This window comes from Oncorhynchus nerka, linkage group LG6 (assembly GCF_034236695.1).
Source record: "Oncorhynchus nerka isolate Pitt River linkage group LG6, Oner_Uvic_2.0, whole genome shotgun sequence".
NCBI classification, from domain to species: Eukaryota; Metazoa; Chordata; class Actinopteri; order Salmoniformes; family Salmonidae; genus Oncorhynchus; species Oncorhynchus nerka.
Window position 1 is genome coordinate 373,754 of NC_088401.1, and position 27,520 is coordinate 401,273.

The 27,520-nt window shown below is 41.6% G+C and overlaps 1 protein-coding gene across 3 annotated transcripts in view; it reads right to left on the reverse strand.

Moving 5' to 3' along the window:
• Positions 1–14,436, reverse strand: part of si:ch211-161h7.4 (serine/arginine repetitive matrix protein 2) — a 101,662-nt gene extending 87,226 nt beyond the window's left edge. Inside the window, exons 1-3 of one of the 3 annotated variants that reach the window (XM_065019185.1) lie at positions 14,104–14,418; positions 13,880–13,920; positions 6,788–6,855 (exon numbers count right to left, since the gene is read on the reverse strand). In XM_065019185.1, the coding sequence (XP_064875257.1) occupies positions 6,788–6,855; positions 13,880–13,920; positions 14,104–14,127 (133 nt within the window). In that variant the 5' untranslated portion in view covers positions 14,128–14,418. Of the gene's footprint in view, positions 1–6,787; positions 6,856–13,879; positions 13,921–14,103 lie in introns of all 3 variants that reach the window. The other 2 variants (XM_065019186.1, XM_065019184.1) reach the window with 2 other exon arrangements.
• Between the last annotated feature and the right edge of the window lie 13,084 nt (positions 14,437–27,520).

Consider the following 27,520-nt stretch of genomic DNA (forward strand, 5'->3'; position numbering starts at 1 on the left):
CTTGTGGTGCCATTCATCCACCATCACCTCATGTTTCAGCATGATGAGATTCTGAGGCCCCTTGTGGTGCCATTCATCCACCATCACCTCATGTTTCAGCATGATAATGCACAGCCCCATGTCGCATGGATCTGTACACAATTCCTGGATATAACAACAACCTACACTGCCATAAATGCAAGGACCGAAAAGTTGTTTTACATCACCCGATTTTAGACAAACCCATCAAGACATCAACCACGATAAAGGATTAAACATACACTACATGTCCAAAAGTATGTGGACACCTGCTTGTCAAACATCTCATTCCAAAATCATGGGCATTAATATAGAGTTGGTCCCTCTGCTGCTATAACAGCCTCCACTCTTCTGGGAAGGCTTTATACTAGATGTTGGAACGGGGACTTGTTTCCATTCAGCCACATGAGCATTAGTGAGGTCGGGCTCGGATGCTGGGCGATTAGACCTGGTTTGCAGTCGACTTCACAAACTCATCACGAAGGTGTTCGGTGGGGTTGCGGTCAAGGCTCTGTGCAGGCCAGGCAAGTTCTTCCACACCGATCTCAACAAACCATTTCTGTATGGATCTTGCTTTGTGCACAGGGGCATAGTAATGGTAAAACAGGAAAGGGTCTTCCCCAAACTGTTGGCACAAAGTTGGAAAGCACAGAAATGGTTTATCCATATCATTGCCCATGATTTTGGCATAAGATGTTTGACGAGCAGGTATCCACATACTTTTGGTCATGTAGTGTAAGATAATAAATAAAAAACACTAAATAAGAATTTTACACTATCGGTCAAAAGTTTTGGAAAAGCCCTTGAATGAGGAGGTGTTCTTTATTTTAGCTATTTTCTACATTCGAGAATAATAGTGAAGTAGTGAAATAATGGTGAACTACAAAATAACTCATGTAGTAACCAAAAGTGTTAAACAAATAAAAATCTATTTTATATTTCAGATTCTTCAAATAGCCACACTTTGCCTTGACGACAGCTTTGCACAATCTTGGCGCTCTCAACCAGCTTTATGAGGTAGTCACCTGGAATGCATTTAAATAAACAGGTGTGCCTTGTTAATGGTTCGTTGGTGGAATTTTTCTTTCCTTCTTAAAAACCTCTGTGTTCCCCCCCGCGTTATGGGTGAGCTAACATAGGCTAATGTGATTAGCCTGAGGTTGTAAGAAACAAGAAACTTTCCAAAAACAGAGACATATCTGATATGGGCAGAAAGCTTACATTCGTGTTAATCTCCCTGCACTGTCCAGTTTACAGTAGCTATTACAGTGAAATGCTATTGTTTGAGGAGATTTATGAATCAATGGACATGTATCACTGTGCAAACCAATTAGGCAGATTTGGGCAGACGTGATACAACATTTTGAACAGAAATGCAATGGTTATGTTCACTGTATCAGTCTAAAAAACTTTGCACATACACAAAAATCGTAATTGCACCTAACCTGGAATAATAAATTACGGCCTTTCTCTTCCATTTCAAAGATGAAACAAAAAAACATTTTTAAAACATGTTGTTTTCCATTCTATTATCTTTCACCAGATCTAATGTGTTATATTCTCCTACATTAATTTCACATTTCCACAAACATCAAAATGTTTATTTTCAAATGGTAGCAAGAATACGCATATAGATTTTGGTATGTCATTTTAGGAGAAAATTGAAAAAAGGTTCAAACCCTTGTGTGTTTGAGCCAATCAGTGACAAGGAAAGGGGGTATACAGAAGATAGGCCGATTTGGTAAAAGACCAAGTCCATATTATGAACAAGATCAGCTCATATAAGCAAAGAGAAAGGACAGTCCATCATTACTTTAAGACATGAAGGTCAGTCAATACGGAAAATGTCAAGAACATTGAAAGTTTCTTGAACCATAAATCGCTATGATGAAACTGGCTCTCATGAGGACCGCCACAGGAAAGGAAAACCCAGAGTTACCTCTGCTGCAGAGGATAAGTTCATTTAGGAGTTACCAGCCACAGAAATTGCAGCCCAAATAAATTCTTTAGAGTTCAAGTAACAAACATCTCAACAGCAACTGTTCAGAGGCGACTGTGAATCAGGCGTTCATGGTTGAATTGCTGCAACAACAAAAACCACTACTAAAGGACACCAATAAGAAGAAGAGACTTGCTTGGGCCAAGAAACACGATCAATGGACGTAGACCGGTGGAAATCAGTCCTTTGGTCTGGAGTCCAAATTGGCGATTTTTGGCTCCTAATGCCATGTTTTTTTGAGAACGGATGATCTCCCCATGTGTATTTCCCACCATAAAGCATGGAGGAGGAGGAGGAAGTGTTTTGGTGTGGGGGGTGCTTTTGATTTGTTTAACACTTTCTTGCTTACTACATGATTCCATGTGTTATTTCAGTTTGATATCTTCACTGTTAACTTTTTATGGCTGCAGGGGCAGTATTGAGTAGCTTGGATGAATAAGGTGCCCAGAGTAAAACGGCCTGCTCCTCACTTTCAATTGCTAATATATGCATATTATTATTAGTATTGGATAGAAAACACTCTGAAGTTTCTAAAACTGTTTGAATTATGTCTGTGAGTATAACAGAACTCATATAGAGAGAAATTCCACTTCCTGTTGTTGTTTTTTCTGGGGGTGGCAGATCTTCAACCAAGCTCTCATTGAAATTACAGCGAGATATGGATGAGTTTTCACTTCCTACGCCTTCCACTAGATGTCAACAGTCAATAGAACTTTGTCTGACTAATGTGAAGGGGGGTCGAATGAGACCGGAAATAGTCACCACTGCCACGAGTTGACCATGCATTCACTATGCGCGTTCACAGGGGAAGCACCTGCGTTCCATCGCTCATCTGAAGTCATTCTAATTCTCCGGTTGGAACGTTATTCAAGATATATGTAAACAACATTCTAAAGATTGATTCAGTACATTGTTTGACATGTTTCTACTGACTGTTACGGAACTTTTGGACATTTCGTCATGTTATAGGGGACGCGCTTTGTGACTTTGGAATTGTTTACCAAACGCGCTAACCAAAGTAGCTAACTGAACATAAATAACGGACATTTTAGAACAAATCAAGCATTTATTGTGGACCTGGGATTCCTAGGACTGCATTCTGATGATGTTCATCAAAGGTAAGGAAACATTTATCATGTATTTTCTGGTTTCTGTTGACTCCAACATGGCGGCTAATTGTATTATATTTCTGAGCGCCGTCTCAGATTATTGCATGTGTTGCTTTTTCCGTAAAGTTTTTTTTAAATCTGACACAGCGGTTGCATTAAGTAGAGGTATATCTATAATTCCATGTGTATAACTTGTATTATCATCTACATTTATGATGAGTATTTCTGTTGAAACGATGTGGCTATGCAAAATCACTTGATGTTTTTGGAACTAGTGAATCTACATAGCCAATGTAAACTCAGATTTTATATAAATATGAACTTTATCAAACAAAACATGCATGTATTGTGTAACATGAAGTCCTATGAGTGTCATCTGATGAAGATAAAATTAATCACTAACCTTGAATTATCTTTATTTCTGCTTTTTGTGAATGCTATATTTAGCTGGAAAATGGCTGTGCTTATTGTGGTTTGGTGGAGACCTAACATAATCGTTTGTAGTGCTTTCGCTGAAAAGCCTATTTGAAATCGGACACTTTGGTGGGATTAACAACGAGAAAAGCTTTAAAATGATATAAGACACATGTATGTTTTAGGAATTGTAATTATGAGATTTCTGTGGTTTGAATTTGGCGACCTCTATTTTCACTGGTAGTTGTCATATCGATCCCGTTATTGGGATTGCAGCCATAACAAGTTAACTCAAAATGATACAACGACAATGTTCCAGTTTAACAAAGTTTACTGAACCGTATGAACACACTACAAGGTAGCCAACGCACATCAGGCTAGGTCCATCAACAGCAAGACTTCCCGTGCAGGCGCACTCTTGACTGAGTGATAGCCCCGTAATAACAGAAATATAGGGATACTTAAAACATGAACTTAACAATCTCCCCCTTTTCTTTAAAGACAAATAAAACATCAACAACATAATTAAATGCCCAAGTATTATTCAAGTTCCCCATTACAAATGAGTTGTGTGACAGTTTGTATTTGTATTACTCAAGCTGCCACTTGTGTGACGTCTTTGTCAAAAATGTTTACACAATAGTGGCCTGGTTCAAGAGTCACTGGTTGTTGAACATCAGCCTTGTATTTTTCTATGTGTAGAACAGCCCCTGCCTTCTTGAGGGAAGCTTTGCTTAACAGTAAGGGGATATCTGTAGGGACCACCTCTGTTTCAATGTGACACTTACCTGGAAAAATTGGTCAGACCATCTTAACTCTATTGGTATAATGGACGATTCTCCCATCTCCAAATTTGAAAGCTCTGTTGCTTGGTGTGCCAATCATATTTTGTACTTCTTTCATATTTAGTTCACTGACATAGTTATCAAGCCATTTTGCACCACACACTGTCCGTGTACATGCAGTATCAATCACAGCAGATCCTAAGGATTCAACTATAAAAGATTTCAGTATCAGAAGCAGATTCTTTTGAAAAACAGTGTAATGTTACACGGCTCTTCCTGTTAGTTTAACGTGTTCATTTTTACGAGGACATTCTTTAACAATGGTAAGTGCTTTGACAAATAGCACATTTTTGATCTCCTTCCATATTTGTCCAGTGGATTTGTGCTGGGAAATGGCGCCCTCTTCTGGTTGTCTTGAGAACGTGACTCGTTGGTGCTTTTTCTTTCTGCTGCTCAGTGTGATATGCTGCGTCACTCACTTGCATTCCATCTGTTATTGGCGCGACAGACGTCTTTTCAACCAAAATTATTTTTTAGTGCCGACTTCATTGATGCAAAAGTCATCACAGTACAAGCAGTCAAAGCCAACTGTTTCTAGACAGACAGCAACTTGAAAGCTAACACTGCATCCAGGAGAACCATGTCGTACTTGCGCATCCTATTGCACCTGTTAGAAATCAATGACGTAGTCCGTCATTGCAACCGAAATATCAAATCAAATTGATTTATAAAGCCCTTCTTACATCAGCTGATATCTAAAAGTGCTGTACAGAAACTCGGCCTAAAATCCCAAACAGCAAGCAATGCAGGTGTAGAAGCACGGTGGCTAGGAAAAACTCCCTAGAAAGGCCAAAACCTAGGAAGAAACCTAGAGAGGAACCAGGCTATGTGGGGTGGCCAGTCCTCTACTGGCTGTGCCGGGTGGAGATTATAACAGAACATGGTCAAGATGTTCAAATGTTCATAAATGACCAGCATGGTCAAATAATAATAATTACAGTAGTTGTCGAGGGTGCAACAAGTCAGCACCTCAGGAGTAAATGTCAGTTGGCTTTTCATAACCGATCATGACTATTTGTAACCATTTGCATTTCTTTAAATAAGGGACTTTAATTTTGAAGGCGAAACACAAATTCCACTAATGTGGCTAATCATTATTGTGGCTAGCTTCACATATGTGCTGCATGCCCCTTGGGTTCCAAAGAGCAAGTCGAACACTGGGTAATGCCTACCAACATAATACATACAGTTGAAGTCAGAAGTTTAAATACACTTAGGTTGGAGACATTAAAACTTGTTGTTCAACCACTCCACACATTTAGTTTTGGCAAGTCGGTTAAGACATCTACTTTGTGCATGACAAGTAATTTTTCCAACAATTGTTTACAGACAGATTATTTCACTTATAATTCACAGTATCACAATTCCAGTGGGTCAGAAATGTACATGTACTAAGTTGACTGAGTCTTTAAACAGATTGGAAAATTCCAGAAAATGATGTCATGGCTTTAGAAGCCAATTGGAGGTGTATCTGTGGATGTATTTCAAGGCCTACCTTTGAGTGTATGTAAACTTCTAAACTTCTGACCCACTGGGAATGTGATGAAAGAAATAAAAGCTTCTCTCTACTATTATTCTGACATTTCACATTCTGAAAATAAAGTGGTGATCCTAACTGACCAAAGAAAGGGAATTTTTAAGATGAAATGTCAGGAATTGTGAAAAACTGAGTTCAAATGTATTTGGCTGAGGTGTATGTAAACTTCCGACTTCAACTGTATATTCATTTTTTTATTTAACTAGGCAAGTCAGTTATTAAGAACAAATTCTTATTTAAAATGATGGCCTACCTCGGCCAAACCCTCCCCTAACCCGGACAACGCGGAGTCAATTGTGCGCCACCCTATGGGACTCCCGATCATGGTCAGTTGTGATACAGCCCAATCTCGATCCAGGGTCTGTAGTGACACCTCTAGCACGACATGCAGTACCTTAGACCGCTGTGCCATTCGGGAGCCCCCATCTCCACCTCCTTTATACGTGACTATGGGACATGCAGTGCCTTAGACCGCTGTGCCATTCGGGAGCCCCCATCTCCACCTCCTTTATATGTGACTATGGGACATGCAGTGCCTTAGACCGCTGGGAGCCCCCATCTCCACCTCCTTTATATGTGACTATGGGACATGCAGTGCCTTAGACCGCTGTGCCATTCGGGAGCCCCCATCTCCACCTCCTTTATATGTGACTATGGGACATGCAGTACCTTAGTCCGCTGTGCCATTCGGGAGCCCCCATCTCCACCTCCTTTATACGTGACTATGGGACATGCAGTGCCTTAGACCGCTGTGCCATTCGGGAGCCCCCATCTCCACCTCCTTTATACGTGACTTTGGTCAGGAATCTTCGTTTCCATTGACAACATGTTAGAGGATGAATATTAAAGTGAGTATATTTCTTACCCAAGTTTTTGAACCAAGTATTGGAGTCATCAATGTCCAGTTCGGCATTTCCCTTCATGGTTGATGCACTGACAGAACAGAAGAACATCAACATAGAAAGCAGTTTTTATTTACTAGTATTTATGACGATGGTTAACATTAGTATAATCAATGTATAACAACCCGATGACTGGTTCCCCCATGCAAATTCAGCCAGAAGTCTGGCAAAAAAATATGCAATATCTCTGCAAGCCAGAATGTTGAAAATAATAATATTTACACTTCCTTTACCGGTTGTCTGAGCTATTGGTCCTTTTGACGGTAGGAGGTTGAGATCGGGTATCCACAGGGAAATGTTGCTAACCCAACTTTTTCCAGCGCCGATAAAGTGTCACTTGTAAACAATAGTAGAACGTAACCGAACGTAGTCGACCCAAATGTTCCTTATTATCAGCTGAAAGAACTTGTGAAATTTGACAGCTGCTTGCGTGAAACAATGTTCATTCTGTGGTTTGATTAACCTCCATATTCTGCAAGTGTTGGTCTCATAAAACAAAACATTTAAATATATTTGACCGAAAACAGCTTTTGGACATCAGCACTGCAATCACAAACCTCAATTTCGATGACAATTTCTACTTCAAAGAGTCGTCAGCTCTGGGCGTTCTGCTTACTCTGGACCAGACCCTAATCCCCGGGACTCTGCTTACTCTGGACCAGACCCTAATCCCCGGGACTCTGCTTACTCTGGACCAGACCCTAATCCCCGGGACTCTGCTTACTCTGGACCAGACCCTAATCCCCGGGACTCTGCTTACTCTGGACCAGACCCTAATCCCCGGGACTCTGCTTACTCTGGACCAGACCCTAATCCCCGGGACTCTGCTTACTCTGGACCAGACCCTAATCCCCGGGACTCTGCTTACTCTGGACCAGACCCTAATCCCCGGGACTCTGCTTACTCTGGACCAGACCCTAATCCCCGGGACTCTGCTTACTCTGGACCAGACCCTAATCCCCGGGACTCTGCTTACTCTGGACCAGACCCTAATCCCCGGGACTCTGCTTACTCTGGACCAGACCCTAATCCCCGGGACTCTGCTTACTCTGGACCAGACCCTAATCCCCGGGACTCGAACGAGGAAGCGATGGCACAAGAGGCAAAAGAGCAAGGATCCCGGCGAGACTACGTTGGTGAGCAAATAAATTGCCTCTATCCTTCTTTCGATTGGCAAACGAACAATCACCAGAGAAACTGGACGAGCTCGAGACTATTCTCCGAGTCGTGGCTGAACAAGGACATGGATAATATACATCTTTCTAGTTTTTACACGCATCGTCTCGACCAGACTCTGGTAAGACTAAGGGAGGAGGGGTGTGTCTTTTGATGCACAATCATATGATGCATTTTGAATCATAGAATGCAAAATACATCATACGGTGATGATATCTGTATTTTGAAAGTTAAATATCTTGAAAACCTGATTACTTTCAAGCAAAACATTTTGGGACTATGTCAACAATTGCCTAATGAAACTAATTCCAAAAGATAATTTATGGGGGGAATGTTCCTTTAATAGCAGCTGGAGTATGAGCTCTAATGTTTAGAAAGTCTCAAGTTTTTCCTCACCAGAGTAAGAATACCTCATGACAAGCTGCAGAACATACATAGCTGTATTTACCACCAGACCGCACTCAATGAGCTGTACAAGGCCAGAACCAAACAACATGCAAATCCTGAGACGGTGACCTGTGATTTTACTGCAGGGAAACAAATCTGTTTTAACTCATAATTACCAGGATGTCGCCTGTGAAACTAGAGGCAACAAAACTCAATCCCCTTTACTCCACACACAGAAACGCATACAAGACTCTCCCTCGCCCTCCCTTTGGCAAATCGGACAATAACTATCCTCCCGATTCCGTGTTTACAAGCAAAAACTCAAACAGGAAGTGCAAGTGACCCGCTCAATAAGGAAGTGGTCCAATGAAGCGGATGCTAAGATACAGGACTGTTTTGCTAGTACAGACTGGAATATGTTCAGCGATTCATCCGATAACATTGAGGAGTTTACGACACCAGTCAACGGCTTCATTAATAAGTGCATCGACGACGTGGTCCCCCACAGTGACCTTACGTACATATCCTAACCAGAAGCCATGGATTACAGGCAACATCCTCACTGAGCTAAAGGCAAGAGCTGCCGCTTTCAAGGAGCGGGACACTAATCCGGACACTTACAAGAAGTCCCGCTACAACCTCTTGTGACAGGGCTTGCAAACTATCATGGATTACAAAGGGAAACCCAGCCACGAGCTGTCCAGTGACGCAGGTCAACCAGATTAAATAAATGACTACTATGCTTGCATCGAGGCAAGCAACACTAAACCATGCATGACAGCACCAGCTGTTCCGGGCTGCTGTTTGACCTTTAAACATGTTATCGTTCAGACCGATTACCAGGACACGTATTCAGAGCATGCGTTGACTAGCTGGCAAGTGTCTTAACCTCTCTAGGCTATGTGGGACACTAGCGTCCCATCTGGCCAACATCCAGTGAGATTGCAGAGCGCCAAATTCAAATACAGAAATACTCCTTACAAAAATTCAGAAAACAAAACATTTTACATAGGTTTAAAGATGAACTTCTTGTGAATCCAACCACGGTGTCAGATTTAATAAATGCTTTACGGCGATAGCATACCTAGCCCAGAACATACCTAGCCCAGAACATACCTAGCCCAGAAAATAACCTTACGATTATTTGAGAACATAGCCCAGCAGACAAATAATTACAAACAGTAACCAGCCAAGTAGAAGAGTTACACAAGTCAGAAATAAAATTAATCCCTTCCCTTACCTCCTCCCATTTACTCAATAAATGTAGTCCCCTCTTGTACTCCCTGTTCTCCCACGACTGCATGGCCGGGCACAACTACAATATCATCATTAAGGTTGCTGACGACACGACAGTTATCTTTATCACAGACGACAAAGTGACAAGACTATTGGGAGGTCATCAGTGACCTGGCAGTGTTGTCAAGTTGTGTAACAAACCGTAGCTACATTTTACACATTCCTAGTTATATGTACACACAGTACCAGTTAAAAGTTGACACCTACACATTCAAGGGTTTTTCTTTATTTGTACGATTTTTCACGTTGTAGAATAATAGTGAAGACATCAAAACTATGAAGTAACACATATGGAATCATGTAGCAATCAAAAACGTGTTAAACAAAAAAAATATATATTTTATATTTGAGATTCTTCAAGTCGCCACCTTTTGCCTTGATGACAGCTTTGCACACTTGGCATTCTCTCAACCAACTTCATGAGGTTGTCACCGGGAATGCATTTCAACCAAAAGGAGTGCCGTGTTAAAAGTTCATTTGTGGAATTTCTTTCCTTCTTAATACTTTTGAGCCAAACATTTGTGGGGTGACAAGGTAGGGGTGGTAAACAGAAGATAGCGCTATTTGGTAACAGACAAGTCCATATTAAATGGCAAGAACAGCTAAAATAAGCAAAGAGAAAAGACAGTCTATCATTACTAAAACATGAAGGTCAGTCAATCCAAAAAATGGCTTCAAGTGCAGTCACAAATCAACATCAAGCGCTGATGAATAAACTGGCTCGCAATAGGACCGCCATAGAAAAGGAAGACCCAGAATTAACTCTACTGCAGAGTTCAGTAGAGATACCAGCCTCAGAAATTGCAGCCCAAATAAAATGCTTCAGAGTTCAAGTAACAGGCATCTCAACATCAACTGTTCAGAAGAGAATCCGGCCTTCATGGTCGAATTGCTGCAAACCACTACTAAAGGACATCAATAAGAAGAAGAGACTTGGTCCAAGAAACACAAGCATTGGACATTTAGACCGGAGGAGTCTAAATTTGAGATTTTTGGTTCCAACCGCCATGTCTTTGTGAGAAATAATGTAGGTAGGTGAACGGATGATCTCCGCACGTAGTTCCTACCATGACACATGGAGGAGGTGTGATGGTGCTTTGCTGGTGACACTGTCAGTGATTTATTTAGAATTCAAGGCACTTAACCAGCATGGCTACCACAGCATTCTGCAACAATACACCATCACATCTGGTTCACACTTAGTGGGAGTATCATTTGTTTTTTCAACAGGACAGTGACCCAACACACCTCCAGGCTGTGTAAGGGCTACTTGACCAAGAAGGAGAGTGATGGAGTGCTGCATCAGATGACCTGGCCTCCACAATAACCTGACCTCAACCCAAACGAGATGGTTTGGGATGAGTTGGACCACAAAGTGAAGGAAAAGCAGCCAACAAGTGCTCAGCATATGTGGGAACTCCTTCAAGACTGTTGGAAAAGCATTACAGGTGAAGCTGGTTGAGAGAATGCCAAGCATGTGCAAAGCTGTCAAGGCAACGGGTGGCTAATTTTGCTATATTTTGATTTGTTTAACACTTTTTTTGGTTACTACATGATTCCATATGTGTAATCTGATAGTATTGATGTCTTCACTATTATTCTACAATGTAGAAAATAGTAAAAAGAAAGAAAATCCCTTGAATGAGTAGGTGTGTCCAAACTTTTAATTGGTATTGTATCTACCTCAAATAACACATACCCCTGTAACATTGACTCTGTACTGGTACTCTGTGTACATAGTAAAGTAAATAAATACATTATTTTTGTTCAACACTGACTTGTAATAGGACTGTTCTGGACTGCTGAGCTGTTAGAGACGAGAGTAAGTATTTCACGCTTAGATTCTAAAAGAGACTAGCTAGGCTTATGTGAAGCTAGCCAAAATAAGGATGAGCCAAAATAGTGGAATTTGCAGTTCACCTTCAAAGTTTAAAATCCCTATGAAAGTGATACAAATAATGGAATCATGCCACATTTGGACTAAATAATACAAAACAAAGAAGGAACGTTGTTATATAACTTCAAGACAACTAGTTAATTTGACAAACAATGTGTTAATCGCTCTGTGGATGTACAGTTGAAGACGGAAGTTTACATCCACTTAGGTAGGAGTCATTAAAACTAGTTTACATCCACTTAGGTAGGAGTCATTAAAACTAGTTTACATACACTTAGGTTGGAGTCATTAAAACTAGTTTACATACACTTAGGTTGGAGTCATTAAAACTAGTTTACATACACTTAGGTTGGAGTCATTAAAACTAGTTTACCAACACTTAGGTTGGAGTCATTAAAACTAGTTTACATCCACTTAGGTTGGAGTCATTAAAACTAGTTTACATACACTTAGGTTGGAGTCATTAAAACTAGTTTACATAGACTTAGGTTGGAGTCATTAAAACTAGTTTACATACACTTAGGTTGGAGTCATTAAAACTAGTTTACATCCACTTAGGTTGGAGTCATTAAAACTAGTTTACATCCACTTAGGTAGGAGTCATTAAAACTAGTTTACATCCACTTAGGTTGGAGTCATTAAAACTAGTTTACATACACTTAGGTTGGAGTCATTAAAACTAGTTTACATACACTTAGGTTGGAGTCATTAAAACTAGTTTACATCCACTTAGGTTGGAGTCATTAAAACTAGTTTACATCCACTTAGGTTGGAGTCATTAAAACTAGTTTACATACACTTAGGTTGGAGTCATTAAAACTAGTTTACATACACTTAGGCTGGAGTCATTAAAACTAGTTTACATACACTTAGGCTGGAGTCATTAACACTAGTTTACATCCACTTAGGTTGGAGTCATTAAAACTAGTTTACATACACTTAGGTTGGAGTCATTAAAACTAGTTTACATCCACTTAGGTAGGAGTCATTAAAACTAGTTTACATCCACTTAGGTAGGAGTCATTAAAACTAGTTTACATACACTTAGGTTGGAGTCATTAAAACTAGTTTACATCCACTTAGGTTGGAGTCATTAAAACTAGTTTACATACACTTAGGTTGGAGTCATTAAAACTCATTGTTCAACCACTCCACAAATGTCTTGTTAATAACAAACTATAGTTTTGGAATGTCGGTTAGGACATCTACTTTGTACACGACACAAGTAATTTTTCCAACAATTGTTTACAGACAGATTATTTCACAGTATCACAATTCCAGTGGGTCAGAAGTTAACATACAGTTGACTGTGCCTTTAAACACATTGGAAAACTCCAGAAAATGATGTCATGGCTTTAGAAGCGTCTGATAGGCTAATTGACATTATTTGAGTCAACTGGAGGTGTTCCTGTGAATGTATTTCAAGGCCTACCTTCAAACTCAGTGCCTCTTTGCATAACATCAAGGGATGCACCATTAGGTGCAAAAACACGATTTAGTTGCGGCCCACTTTTTGGAAGCGAACCTCTCGATTTCGTCCCTACGTTATATCAGTATCGAACATGTCACCCTCCCTAGGAGAGGGGGGTGACCTCGACAATATATTGTTAAAACAAGAGGCTGCCTGGATCTTTAATTTAAAGAACCTTGCTCCCGTCGGTCTCAATGTAGACTTTGACCTGAAGCCATTCTTGTGATTATTGTAATTTTGCAGACCTATGTATCCAAATTGTATCTATTATCATATGCTATCCATTCATGTGTTTGTATGTTCTTCTTATATCTGAGAATTAACCAATGATATCAGGCCACATCCCACCATGATTAGACACGTGTGTGTGTGTTTTGACACTATAAAAACTTGTTGGATATTAGGTTATTCAATTATTGCATCTGAGCTACTAGTGTGCAGTTCTCCTTTTTCAAGTAGTCTACTCCGCTAGCCATCACCTCCCCTAAACAGGTGTGTTTTTTTCGCCTCCCAATGAACAAATTTAGGACATTTTACACGTGTTATTCTGACTGCTATGATCGCACAGTTAACATTACCTTTGGATTACGAAGCCTTTGATTTTTTTAAATTATTACATAAATTATAAACTCCGTTACGTTAGCTGATTTAAGATTCTCATACAACCAAACGTATAACAACTTGACAGACCTTATTTTAGGCGTTTTTCCAAAAACACATTTATTTTCCTCATAGGCTTTGTCCAACGAACGAACCAAGGCAGAGTTAATACCTACAAAAATACGCCATTACCATCTCTATACCGAGTTACCTAGAATAGTTTCTTACCTCGTTTTAATGGAGAAGTACCGGCGCTTCTGAGGTCTCGTCTGTGAAGAGATTGACATTTTGTAGTCATGATTATCAGCTGGGATAGTTAAAGTTGTTAGCAAGTTAGCTAACTAAAGTCATTTAAGTTTGCTAGTTTTTCAGTGCATATGGCAATTTTTTCTATAATGTTAGTTTGCTAGCCAAACGTAGCTTGTCATTACTTAGCGAAAATAAATATCTACCAGATTTGGGTATTTGGAGTCCATTTCTGTCCGTGTAGACAAAATGTATTTAGCCCGTTAGCGTGATAAGAAATCGGTCTAGCTAGCATAGTACAGCCCGACCGCCATTTCTCACAGTTAGTGAAAAAGGAGTGTTTTATTTGCCATCAAGTTAACATATACACGTATCCTTATTTCGTGAAAAATATATATCGATGTTTACAAGGCCGAAGACGTTGTTGACACAAAAAAAAGAATTGCCCGCGTTAACTTCAAACACTGCCTCTGTAGTCCCGGAAACTGCATTACATTCTACTAAAACACATTACCCACTTGCCCATGCGTCAAGATACGCGGTGCATTCCGGGACAGGGCGAATACTCCTTCAATGAGCGAATGGGTGTCAGCAAAAAAAAAAAAACATGAATTACGTCATCAAGAAGTACAACGTTACAAATATTTCCCAAGTTGTGAGATAATGAACGTGTTTTCTGTAATATCGTATAGCTTTGAATTCGTGACATGTACTTTCGAGGAAAATAGTCAGGGATATTTTGACTCATACCCTGACTTTTAGTTTAACATTTTTGCTAATCTATTAAAGCTTGCTGTTATTCTTTTCTCTTCCTTTTCTAATATCTCTGATATCACCCATCCGTCTTCTGCTTCTTCTATGGTATTATTGACGTCCGCAAACAATTATTAAAGATGCAGGCCGCCACCTACTGTATGGGTTGTAAACTATATTTATCGAACAAAAACATCTTACATAAAATATACCCTTGTAATGTATCAACATTCAGGGACTTGGAGGACATGCACCTTTTCTGTGATACAGAAGGGGAAACTATTATAATCAAGTTATTTTGGAGCAAACTAAGTAATTACATGTTTTATTTCATTAACAAGACCCATATATTTACAATGAAAGATGTAATATGTTATTATTCAAATAAAAACAAAGCTACTGAATTAGTAGTTAATTTCTTCACTTTCCCTGGTAAATTGTTCATACACAAAAATATTTGAGATCTGTTCCCAGGTGCAATATATTTTTTACTTGAAATCAAATATTTAATAACATCTCTACAATTAGTGAATAACAAAACAAATACGTCCTTATTCTATAATAGGTTTATACAACCGTAACCTCTGACCTTATTCTATAATAGGTTTATACAACCGTAACCTCTGACCTTATTCTATAATAGGTTTATACAACCGTAACCTCTGACCTTATTCTATAATAGGTTTATACAACCGTAACCTCTGACCTTATTCTATAATATGTTTATACAACCGTAACCCCTGACCTTATTCTATTTGAGGTTCTTTATTAATAACTTTTGAAACTGGTGTCACTGGCAATTAAAGTGTTTTCTGATTTTTAGTTCTTATTTCCTTTATTTTCTATACTTTAATGTTATTTTATGTTTCTTCAGATAAAAATGTATTTATAGTGATCTCCTCTGTTTATTTGTTTAGTAATAGCTAGCTAGTAAAGGGGTACAAATATGCCGGTACACAGATGCATAACTCATAGAATTATTTTGTTCTAGTCAATGACAATACATGTTGCAAAGTAAATACCTGCGTCAAATATATCTCATTGCATTGCATGCTAGTGCATTAAATCTCTAGTTGTGTTTTTTTTTGCATAGATAACGGGACTCACCCAACATCAAGGGAATATACATTTCTAATAGCTAGTGACTGCGGATGAAGGTGACCTCTCGATGTCCTATACTTGATGGGATTTTCATCAGTGTGAATGACAGGCCCATGTCATCTATTGTATTTTGTGGCATCTTTCTTTATACTCAGCATGTAGTGGCCTACGTGCATCGTCTTCATGAATGGTTTCATGCATACTAATAATTAATATAATTATCACAATGTGAAGATATTTGTAAATATGTATTTATTTATTTTACCAGTTAGGTTGACTGAAAACATTCTCATTTGCAGCAACAACCTGGGGATTAGATGGCCATGATGGTATGAGGGCTAGATTGGGATTTAGCCAGGACACCAGGGTTAACACCCCTACTCGATAAGTTACGATAAGTGCCATGGGATCTTCAGTGACCACGGAGAGTCAGGACACCCGTTTAACCTGCCATCCGAAAGACAGCACCCTACACAGGGCAATGTCTTCCCAATCACTGCCCTTAGGGCATTGGGATATTTAGACCAGAGGAAAAGGTGCCTCCTAAGCGGCGTGGTGACAGGCAGCGGCAGCAGGAGCAGCGAAAAGAGGAATGGACATGGGAAGACGTTTTGGACGGCAAGGGTTGTTACACTTGGGAGGAGATCCTGGCTGGAAGAGATCGCCTCCCATGGGAACAGGTGGAGGCACTTAGGAGAGCAGAGGCAGCCGGAGAGAGGGGCCGGTGATACGAGGGAACACGGTTGGCAAGGAAGCCCGAGAGTCAGCCCCAAAAATGTCTTGGGGGGTGGCACACAGGGAGTATGGCGAAGCCAGGTAGGAGACCTGCGCCAACTTCCTGTGCTTACCGGGGGGCTAGAGAGACCGGGCAGGCACCGTGTTATGCTGTGGAGCGCACGGTGTCTCCAGTGCGTCTCCTTGGGCTGGCTTACATGGCACCAGCCTTGCGCACGGTGTCCCCGGTTCGCCTGCATTGCCCAGTGCGGGCTATTCCACCTCACCGCACTGGCAGGGCGAACAGCACCACGCATCAGGCCTACAGTGCGCCTCGCCTGTCCAGCGCTGCCGGAGTCTCCCGCATGCCCAGCGCTGCCGGAGTCTCCCGCCTGCCCAGCGCTGCCGGAGTCTCCCGCCTGTCCAGCGCTGCCGGAGTCTCCCGCCTGTCCAGCGCTGCTGGAGTCTCCCGCCTGTCTGCAAGGAGCCGCCAGAGGTGCCAGTCTGCAAGGAGCCGCCAGTCTGCAAGGAGCCGCCAGTCTGCAAGGAGCCGTCAGTCTGCAAGGAGCCGCCAGTCTGCAAGGAGCCGCCAGAGCCGCCAGTCTGCAAGGAGCCGCCAGAGCCGCCAGTCTGCAAGGAGCCGCCAGTCTGCAAGGAGCCGCCAGAGCCGCCAGTCTGCAAGGAGCCGCCAGAGCCGCCAGTCTGCATGGAGCAGCCAGAGCCGCCAGTCTGCATGGAGCAGCCAGAGCCGCCAGTCTGCATGGAGCAGCCAGAGCCGCCAGTCAGCATGGAGCAGCCAGAGCCGCCAGGATCCGCCAGTCAGCCAGGATCTTCCAGATCCTCCAGTCAGCCAGGATCCGCCATTCAGCCAGGATCCGCCAGTCAGCCAGGATCTGCCGGATCCGCCAGTCAGCCAGGATCTGCCGGAACCGCCAGTCAGCCAGGATCTGCCAAAACCACCAGCCAGCCAGGATCTGCCAGAGCCATCAACCTGCCTGAGCTTCCTCTCAGTCCCGAGCTTCCCCTCAGTCCCGAGCTTCCCCTCAGTCCCGAGCTACCCCTCAGTCCCGAGCTACCCCTCGGTCCAGTGGGGCCCTTGGTTAGGGTTACTAGGCCAAGGTTGGCGGCGAGGGTCGCATATCTGTCAGTGAACACAATGCTGCCAGAACAACCTGTCAGTGAACACAATGCTGCCAGAACAAGCCATTCATAATAAAACACTAGCCTGTCTTCAGCTAACATTCCACGCCCATTTACAGCGCAGTTGCTGACTGGAAGTAAACAATCATGTTTTCCATGACAACATTATGGAAACATGGGGTGTGCACTAATCTGTCGCAATATAGAATTATCATATTAAGAAGAAACAATACCATTACAATTACTGAGTCATTCTCTTGTGAGAAGGCAGTATCAATGCAAGATAATGTTGTTCAAAGTGGCTAGAGAGGACTCCATACGGAAAATATGAGCAAATTCTAGCAAACTACATTTGCTTCAGTTGCATCCCATTATTGACAGGAAGGAAACGCAGAACTGTCACGTGTCACCAATCCTCACAAAGATGTTGATAATTTGCATACAAATATATGCTCATTTCAGTTCTCTTATTAAGAGTCCAGACTACTTTAGAAAAGTTTTTAAATGGACATAGAGAATTAGAAAACTTGCACGCACGCACACACGCACACACTAACACAGGGCTCTTACAACCCTGTTCCTGGAGAGCTACCGTCCTGTGGGTTTTCACTACAACCTTAATCAAGCACACCTGATTCTAATAATTAGCTGTAGTCCATTAGAAAGTAGGTCCAGGCTCCTTTATAGCATATACTAATGCTAAAATAAATGAAGGGGAGTTTGAAAGGGATAGAGAGAGACAGCTGTAGTATTACTGGATATGTCATTATTACTCCAGCAGATTCACACTGGATTAGTTTTTATAAACTGCCCCCTGTAATTATGGAGGTTTTTATTCTAGACATATTTCAACATCTATACGATAGAAGGCTACAATGATCACGTGTGCTGGCTGCCAAATGTATAGGTGTCCCCGTAGGCCTAATATTTAAAATGGTTAGTTGGACGTCCCTCCTAATGAAAAGGCCTCCATCCTGCTGAACTTGCCATTTCCAAAAATGAGCTCAATGGGGAATGGGGATTCCCTGAATTGTGATCTGTTACCTACGTCACAACCATGGTTTCATTTGTCTGAGATATATATTTATATATATATATATATATATATATATATATATTACACAGCGCATTCGGAAAGTATTCAGACCCTTTGACTTTTTCCACATTTTGTTACATTACAACCTTATAGTTTTTTTTGTGGGGCCCCAGTGTTGAGGATCAGTGGGGTGGAGATGTGGTTTCCTACCTTCACCACCTGGGGGCGGCCCGTCAGAAAGTCCAGGACCCAGTTGCACAGGGCGGGGTCTCGAGCTTAATAACGAGTTGAGGGCACTGTGGTGTTAAATGCTGAGCTGTAGTCGATGAACAGCATTCTTACAGAGGTATTCCTCTTGTCCAGATGGGTTAGGGCAGTGGCGTTTGCATCATCAGTGGACCTATTGGGGCACTATTCCACATCAGGTAACTGATGCAGCAGTCGAACCAGATGTTAAACAACAGATAATAAATATAGAACAGCAGGGACTGTGAAGAGACAGACACATGCATACGCACACACATGATAACATACACACATGTACACATGGATTTTACATTGTAGATATGTGGTAGTGGAGTATGGGCCCGAGGGCTCACACTTAGTGTGTTGTGAACTCTGTAATGAATGTATTGTAACGTTTTTCAAATTGTATAACTGCCTTAATTTTGCCAGACCCCAGAAAGAGTAGCTGCTGCCTTGACAGGAACTAATGGGGATCCATAATAAACCCCAGGAAGAGTAGCTGCTGCCTTGACAGGAACTAATGGGGATCCATAATAAACCCCAGGAAGAGTAGCTGCTGCCTTGGCAGGAACTAATGGGGATCCATAATAAACCCCAGGAAGAGTAGCTGCTGCCTTGACAGGAACTAATGGGGATCCATAATAAACCCCAGGAAGAGTAGCTGCTGCCTTGGCAGGAACTAATGGGGATCCATAATAAACCCCAGGAAGAGTAGCTGCTGCCTTGGCAGGAACTAATGGGGATCCATAATAAACCCCAGGAAGAGTAGCTGCTGCCTTGGCAGGAACTAATGGGGATCCATAATAAACCCCAGGAAGAGTAGCTGCTGCCTTGGCAGGAACTATTGGGGATCACAGTAAAATCAGTCTACCTGAAAAGAGTAATACTCAGTCATGAGGCATCAATGCCAAAGGAACTGAATAATATTAAGAAATGCTATAGATGGAAACCAACCAAAAAACAATTGGGCAACAACAAATTCAATCCCTTTTAGGCAACTTCTTGGACAAAATTATAGTGAAGGTGTAAACTTTGCAAAAGAAAATCTAAAGAAATTCAAACCAGAGCAAATGAACAAGAATGACAAATGGTTTGATGAAGAATGTGAAAACCTAACAAAGAAATTGAGAAACCTATCCAACCAAAAACATAGAGACCCAGAAAACCAGAGCCTACACCTTCACTATGGTGAATCACGAAGACAATTCAGAAATACACTATGGAAAAAGAAGGAACAGCACATCAGAAAATCAGCTCAATGTAATTGAAGAATCTAACCACTTCTGGAAAAATTGGAACACTTTACACAAACAACAACATACAGAGTTTTCTATCCAAAACAGATGTATGGATAAACCACTTCTACAATCTTTTTGGCTCTATAACAAAGAACGAACAGCAAAAACAAACACATGATCAAATACAAATCTTAGAGTCAATTATTAAAAGACTACCAGAACCCACTGGATTCCAGAACCCACTAGATTCCAGAACCCACTGGATTCCAGAACCCACTGGATTCTCCAAATACACTGAATGAACTACAGGACAAAATAAAAACCCTTCAACCCCAAATCGCCTGTGGTGTTGATGGTATCCTACATGAAATTATAAAATATACAGACCATTCCAATTGGCTATACTAAAACTCTTTAACATCATCCTTAGCTCTGGCATCTTCCCCAATATTTGGAATCAAGTAGTGATCACCCCAGTCCACAAAAGTGGAGACAAATTTGACCCCAATAATTACTGTGGGATATGCTTCAACAGCAACCATGGGGAAATTCTCTGCATTATGATTAACAGCAAACTCTTACATTTTCCCAGTGAAAACAATGTACTGAGCAAATGTCAAATTGTCTTTTTACTAAATGACCGTATGGCAGACCATGTATTCACCGTGCACACCCTAATTGACAAACAAAGTCGCTCTGGATAAGAGCGTCTGCTAAATGACTTAAATGTAAAATGTAAATGTAAAACAAATGCAAAGTCTTCTCATGCTTTGTTGATTTCAAAAAAGCTTTTGACTCAATTTCGCACGAGGGTCTGCTATACAAATTGATGGAAAGTTGTGTTCGTGGAAAAACATACAACATTATAAAATCCATGTACACAAATTGGCAAAAAAAAAACACATTTCTTTCCACAGGGCCGTGGGCTAAGACAGGGATGCATATTCTGTCAAACCTGGGACCAGACAGTAAATCTTAGTAAGACAACAATAATATGCTCTAGTTTTGTAGCACCTGAACTACTGTTCAGTCGTGTGGTCAGGTGCCACATAGAGAGACTTAGAAAAATTGCAATTGGCTCAGAACAAGGCAGCACGGGTGGTCCTTGGATGTACACAGAGAGCTAATATTAATAATATGCATGTCAATCTCTCCTGGCTCAAAGTAGAGGAGTGATTGACTTCATCACTACTGGTATTATGTGAGAGGTATTGACATGTTGAAAGCACCGAGCTGTCTGTTTAAACAACTAGCACACAGCTCAGACACCCATGCATACCCCACAATACATGCCACAAAGCGTCTCTTCACAGTCCCCAAGTCCAGAACTGACTATGGGAGGCACACAGTACTACATAGAGACATGACTACATGGAACTCTATTCCACAGTACTACATAGAGCCATGACTACATGGAACTCTATTCCACAGTACTACATAGAGACATGACTACACGGAACTCTATTCCACAGTACTACATAGAGCCATGACTACATGGAACTCTATTCCACAGTACTACATAGAGCCATGACTACATGGAACTCTATTCCACAGTACTACATAGAGCCATGACTACATGGAACTCTATTCCACAGTACTACATAGAGCCATGACTACATGGAACTCTATTCCACAGTACTACGTAGAGCCATGACTACATGGAACTCTATTCCACAGTACTACATAGAGCCATGACTACATGGAACTCTATTCCACAGTACTACATAGAGCCATGACTACATGGAACTCTATTCCACAGTACTACATAGAGCCATGACTACATGGAACTCTATTCCACAGTACTACATAGAGCCATGACTACATGAAACTCTATTCCACATCAGGTAACTGATACAGCAGTAGAATCAGATTTTTAAAAGGTAAAAATACACCTTATGGAACAGCGGGGACTGTGAAGAGACACACACAGGCACAGATACATGCACACACACACATGATAACATATGCACAATACACACACGTACACATGGATTTTGCATTGTAGCTATGTGGTAGTGTAGTATAGGCCTGAGGGCACACGCTTAGTGTGTTGTGAACTCTGTAATGAATGTATTGTAATGTTTTAAAGTTGTATAACTGCCTTAATTTCGCTGGACCCCAGGAAGAGTAGCTGCTGCCTTGGCAGGAACTAATGGGGATCCATAATAAACCCCAGGAAGAGTAGCTGCTGCCTTGGCAGGAACTAATGGGGATCCATAATAAACCCCAGGAAGAGTAGCTGCTGCCTTGACAGGAACTAATGGGGATCCATAATAAACCCCAGGAAGAGTAGCTGCTGCCTTGGCAGGAACTAATGGGGATCCATAATAAACCCCAGGAAGAGTAGCTGCTGCCTTGGCAGGAACTAATGGGGATCCATAATAAACCCCAGGAAGAGTAGCTGCTGCCTTGACAGGAACTAATGGGGATCCATAATAAACCCCAGGAAGAGTAGCTGCTGCCTTGGCAGGAACTAATGGGGATCCATAATAAACCCCAGGAAGAGTAGCTGCTGCCTTGACAGGAACTAATGGGGATCCATAATAAACCCCAGGAAGAGTAGCTGCTGCCTTGGCAGGAACTAATGGGGATCCATAATAAACCCCAGGAAGAGTAGCTGCTGCCTTGACAGGAACTAATGGGGATCCATAATAAACCCCAGGAAGAGTAGCTGCTGCCTTGACAGGAACTAATGGGGATCCATAATAAACCCCAGGAAGAGTAGCTGCTGTCTTGGCAGGAACTAATGGGGATCCATAATAAATACAGATAGAAACAAACACCATTGTAAATACAACCCATATTTATGTTTATTTTCCCTTTTGTACTTTAACTATTTGCACATAATATGAAATTTGAATTGTCTTTATTATTTTGGAACTTTTGTGAGTGCAATGTTTACTGTAAAAATGTGTATTGTTTATTTCACTTTTGTTTATGATCTATTTACTTTGGAAATGTAAACATGCCCCAAAAATTGAAATTGACTTGAGAGTCAGATGATAATATTTATATATTTTGCATTATTCATCTCATAAGTACAGTTGAAGTCGGAAGTTTACATACACCTTAGCCAACTATATATTTCAACTCAGTTTCCACGATTCCTGACATTTGTCACGTCCCCCCGACACTGCCCTGCATCACGCTGACACTGTTCCTGTCTCGTTCCATGTCTGTTCCTTATTAAATGTGTGACTCCGCTTACCTGCTTCGTCTCTCCAGCGTCATCCAATGTGACACCCATGATGCTTATGCTTGCGTACTATTGTTTGTACAGATGAATGTGGTACCTTCGGGCGTTTGGAAATTGCTTCTAAGGATGACCCAGACTTGTGGAGGTCTACAATTTTTTTTCAGAGGTCTTGGCTGAGTTCTTTTGATTTTCCCATGATGTCAAGACAAGAGGCACTGAGTTTGAAGGTTGGCTTTAAAATACATCTACAGGTACACCTCCAATTGACTCAAATGATGTCAATTAGCCTATCAGAAGCTTCTATAGCCATGACATAATTTTCTGGAATTTTCCAAGCTGTTTAAAGGCACAGTCAATTTAGTGTATGTAAACTTCTGACCCACTGGAATTGTGATACAGTGAATTATAAGTCAAATAATCTGTCTGTAAACAATTGTTGGAAAAATGACTTGTGTCATGCACAAAGTAGATGTCCTAACTGACTTGCCAAACGATAGTTTGTTAACAAGAAATATGTGGAGTGGTTGAAAAACAAGTTTTAATGACTCCAACTTAAAAGTGTATGTAAACTTCCGACTGCAACTGATTTCTATCCTATTCTACTGTATCTTAGTCTCTACCGCTCTGACATTGCTTGTAAAATATATATATATTCTTAATTCCATTCATTTACTTTATTATTTGTGTATTGTTGTGAATTATACGAGATTACCGCACTGTTGGAGCTAGAAACACAAATATTTCGCTACACCCGTGTGTGACAAACACAATTTGATTTGAGATAGAGAGACAGCTAGAGAAGGAGAGAGAGACAGCCAGAGAACAAGCGGTAGACAGAGAGAGACAGCTAGAGAACGAGAGAAGTAGACAGAGAGATAGACAGCTAGAGAACGAGAGAGAGGTAGACAGAGAGAGAGAGATGGAGAGAGAGAGACAGCTAGAGAACGAGCGAGAGGTAGACAGAGAGAGAGACAGCTAGAGAACGAGAGAGAGGTAAGACAGAGAATGAGAGAGGTAGACAAAGAGAGAGACAGCTAGAGAACGAGAGAGAGAGGTAGACAAAGAGACAGCTAGAGAACGAGAGAGAGAGGTAGACAAAGAGAGAGAGAGACAGCTAGAGAATGAGAGAGAGGTAAGACAGAGAATGAGAGGTAGACAAAGAGAGAGAGAGACAGCTAGAGAATGAGAGAGAGAGGTAGACAGAGAGAGAGACAGCTAGAGAACGAGAGAGAGGTAGACAGAGAGAGACAGCTAGAGAATGAGAGAAAGGTAGACAAAGAGAGAGAGAGACAGCTAGAGAACGAGAGAAAGGTAGACAAAGAGAGAGAGAGACAGCGAGAGAACGAGAGAGAGAGGTAGACAAAGAGAGAGACAGCTAGAGAATGAGAGAAAGGTAGACAAAGAGAGAGAGAGACAGCTAGAGAACGAGAGAAAGGTAGACAAAGCGAGAGACAGCTAGAGAACGAGAGAGAGAGGTAGACAGAGAGAGAGAGACAGCTAGAGAACGAGCGAGAGGTAGACAAAGAGAGACAGCTAGAGAATGAGAGAAAGGTAGACAAAGAGAGAGAGAGACAGCTAGAGAACGAGAGAGAGAGGTAGACAGAGAGAGAGACAGCTAGAGAACGAGCGAGAGGTAGACAGAGAGAGAGACAGCTAGAGAACGAGAGGGAGGTAAGACAGAGAGAGAGAGAGACAGCTAGAGAACGAGAGAGAGAGGTAGACAAAGCGAGAGAGACAGGTAGAGAACGAGAGAGAGAGGTAGACAAAGAGAGAGAGAGACAGCTAGAGAACGAGAGAGGTAGACAAAGAGAGAGAGACAGCTAGAGAACGAGAGAGAGGTAGACAAAGAGAGAGAGACAGCTAGAGAACGAGAGAGAGGTAGACAAAGAGAGAGAGACAGCTATAGAACGAGAGAGAGAGGTAGACAAAGAGTGAGAGACAGCTAGAGAACGAGAGAGAGGTAGACAAAGAGAGAGAGACGGCTATAGAAAGGAGAGAGAGAGGTAGACAAAGAGAGAGACAGCTACAGAACGAGAGAGGTAGACAAAGAGAGAGAGACAGCTAGAGAACGAGAGAGGTAGACAAAGAGAGAGAGAGACAGCTAGAGAAAGGAGAGAGAGAGGTAGACAAAGAGAGAGAGACAGCTAGAGAACGAGAGAGAGGGGTAGACAAAGAGAGAGAGAGACAGTTAGAGAACGAGAGAGAGAGGTAGACAAAGAGAGAGACAGCTAGAGAACGAGAGAGGTAGACAAAGAGAGAGAGAGACAGCTAGAGAACGAGAGAGAGGTAGACAAAGAGAGAGAGACAGCTAGAGAAAGGAGAGAGAGAGGTAGACAAAGAGAGAGAGACAGCTAGAGAACGAGAGAGAGGTAGACAGAGAGAGAGAGATGGAGAGAGAGAGACAGCTAGAGAACGAGAGAAAGGTAGACAAAGAGAGAGAGACAGGTAGAGAACGAGAGAGAGAGAGGTAGACAAAGAGAGAGAGACAGCTAGAGAACGAGAGAGAGGTAGACAAAGAGAGAGAGGTAGACAAAGAGAGAGAGACAGCTAGAGAACGAGAGAGAGAGAGGTAGACAAAAAAGAGAGAGAAGAAGATTTAATGTACGGACAAAGTGAGGTGCATTAATATGTTAGATAGAAGTGATCCAACCGGTAGATGCTAATTTCTCTTTTCCCAGCAGGCTGCAGTATGAATGTGACATCACAACTGAATACAAACAACACAAGGTACCGGAGGCCATCACATCTTCTAGTCTACACTAGGGTGTGTGTGTGTGTGAGTGTCCGTCACACACTAAAAGACACAGAGACCCAGAAACATGTGTGTCTTTATTCTTCTAGCCAACAGAAACATCAACAGAACACAAGACATCCCTGTAGAAGTCCCTAATCCAGAGTTCAGGCCAAAGGTAGTGCACTATGTAAAGAATAGAGTGATATACAGTACTGCACTGGAATACTGGAGTGCATAGGCCTATGCAACAGGGGCTAAGGGTCGATTTAGGATTCAAAAACATTTCATTTTATTCATTAGTCTGATTTCTGACTGCAGATGTTCCTGTTGTTGCTGTATTTCTAAAGTCTGTAAATTATTTCGAATATTTTTGACTCCATAATCATAATTATTAACTCTGCAGCAGCAGCTCCTCTATTACCGGTAATATGGTAGCACTGCTCCTCTATTACCTGTAATACGGTATCACTGCTCCTCTATTACCTGTAATACTGTATCACTGGTCCTCTATTACCTGTAATACGGTATCACTGCTCCTCTATTACCTGTAATATGGTAGCACTGCTCCTCTATTACCTGTAATACGGTATCACTGCTCCTCTATTACCTGTAATACTGTATCACTGGTCCTCTATTACCTGTAATACGGTATCACTGCTCCTCTATTACCTGTAATATGGTCACTGCTATTACCTGTAATACGGTATCACTGCTCCTCTATTACCTGTAATACGGTATCACTGGTCCTCTATTACCTGTAATACGGTATCACTGGTCCTCTATTACCTGTAATACGGTATCACTGCTCTTCTATTACCTGTAATCCTATCACTGCTCCTCTATTACCTTTAATACATGCCGTACATCACTGCTCCTCTATTACCTGTAATACTGTATCACTGCTCTTCTATTACCTGTAATATGGTATCACTGCTCCTCTATTACCTGTAATACTGTATCACTGCTCCTCTATTACATGCCGTACATCACTGCTCCTCTATTACCTGTAATATGGTATCACTGCTCCTCTATTACCTGTAATATGGTATCACTGCTCCTCTATTACCTGTAATACATGCCGTACATCACTGCTCCTCTATTACATGCCGTACATCACTGCTCCTCTATTACCTGTAATATGGTATCACTGCTCCTCTATTACCTGTAATATGGTAGCACTGCTCTTCTATTACCTGTAATACTATCACTGCTCCTCTATTACCTGTAATACGGTATCACTGCTCCTCTATTACCTGTAATACTGTATCACTGCTCCTCTATTACCTGTAATATGGTATCACTGGTCCTCTATTACCTGTAATACTGTATCACTGCTCCTCTATTACCTGTAATACGGTATCACTGGTCCTCTATTACCTGTAATATGGTAGCACTGCTCCTCTATTACCTGTAATACGGTATCACTGGTCCTCTATTACCTGTAATACGGTATCACTGCTCCTCT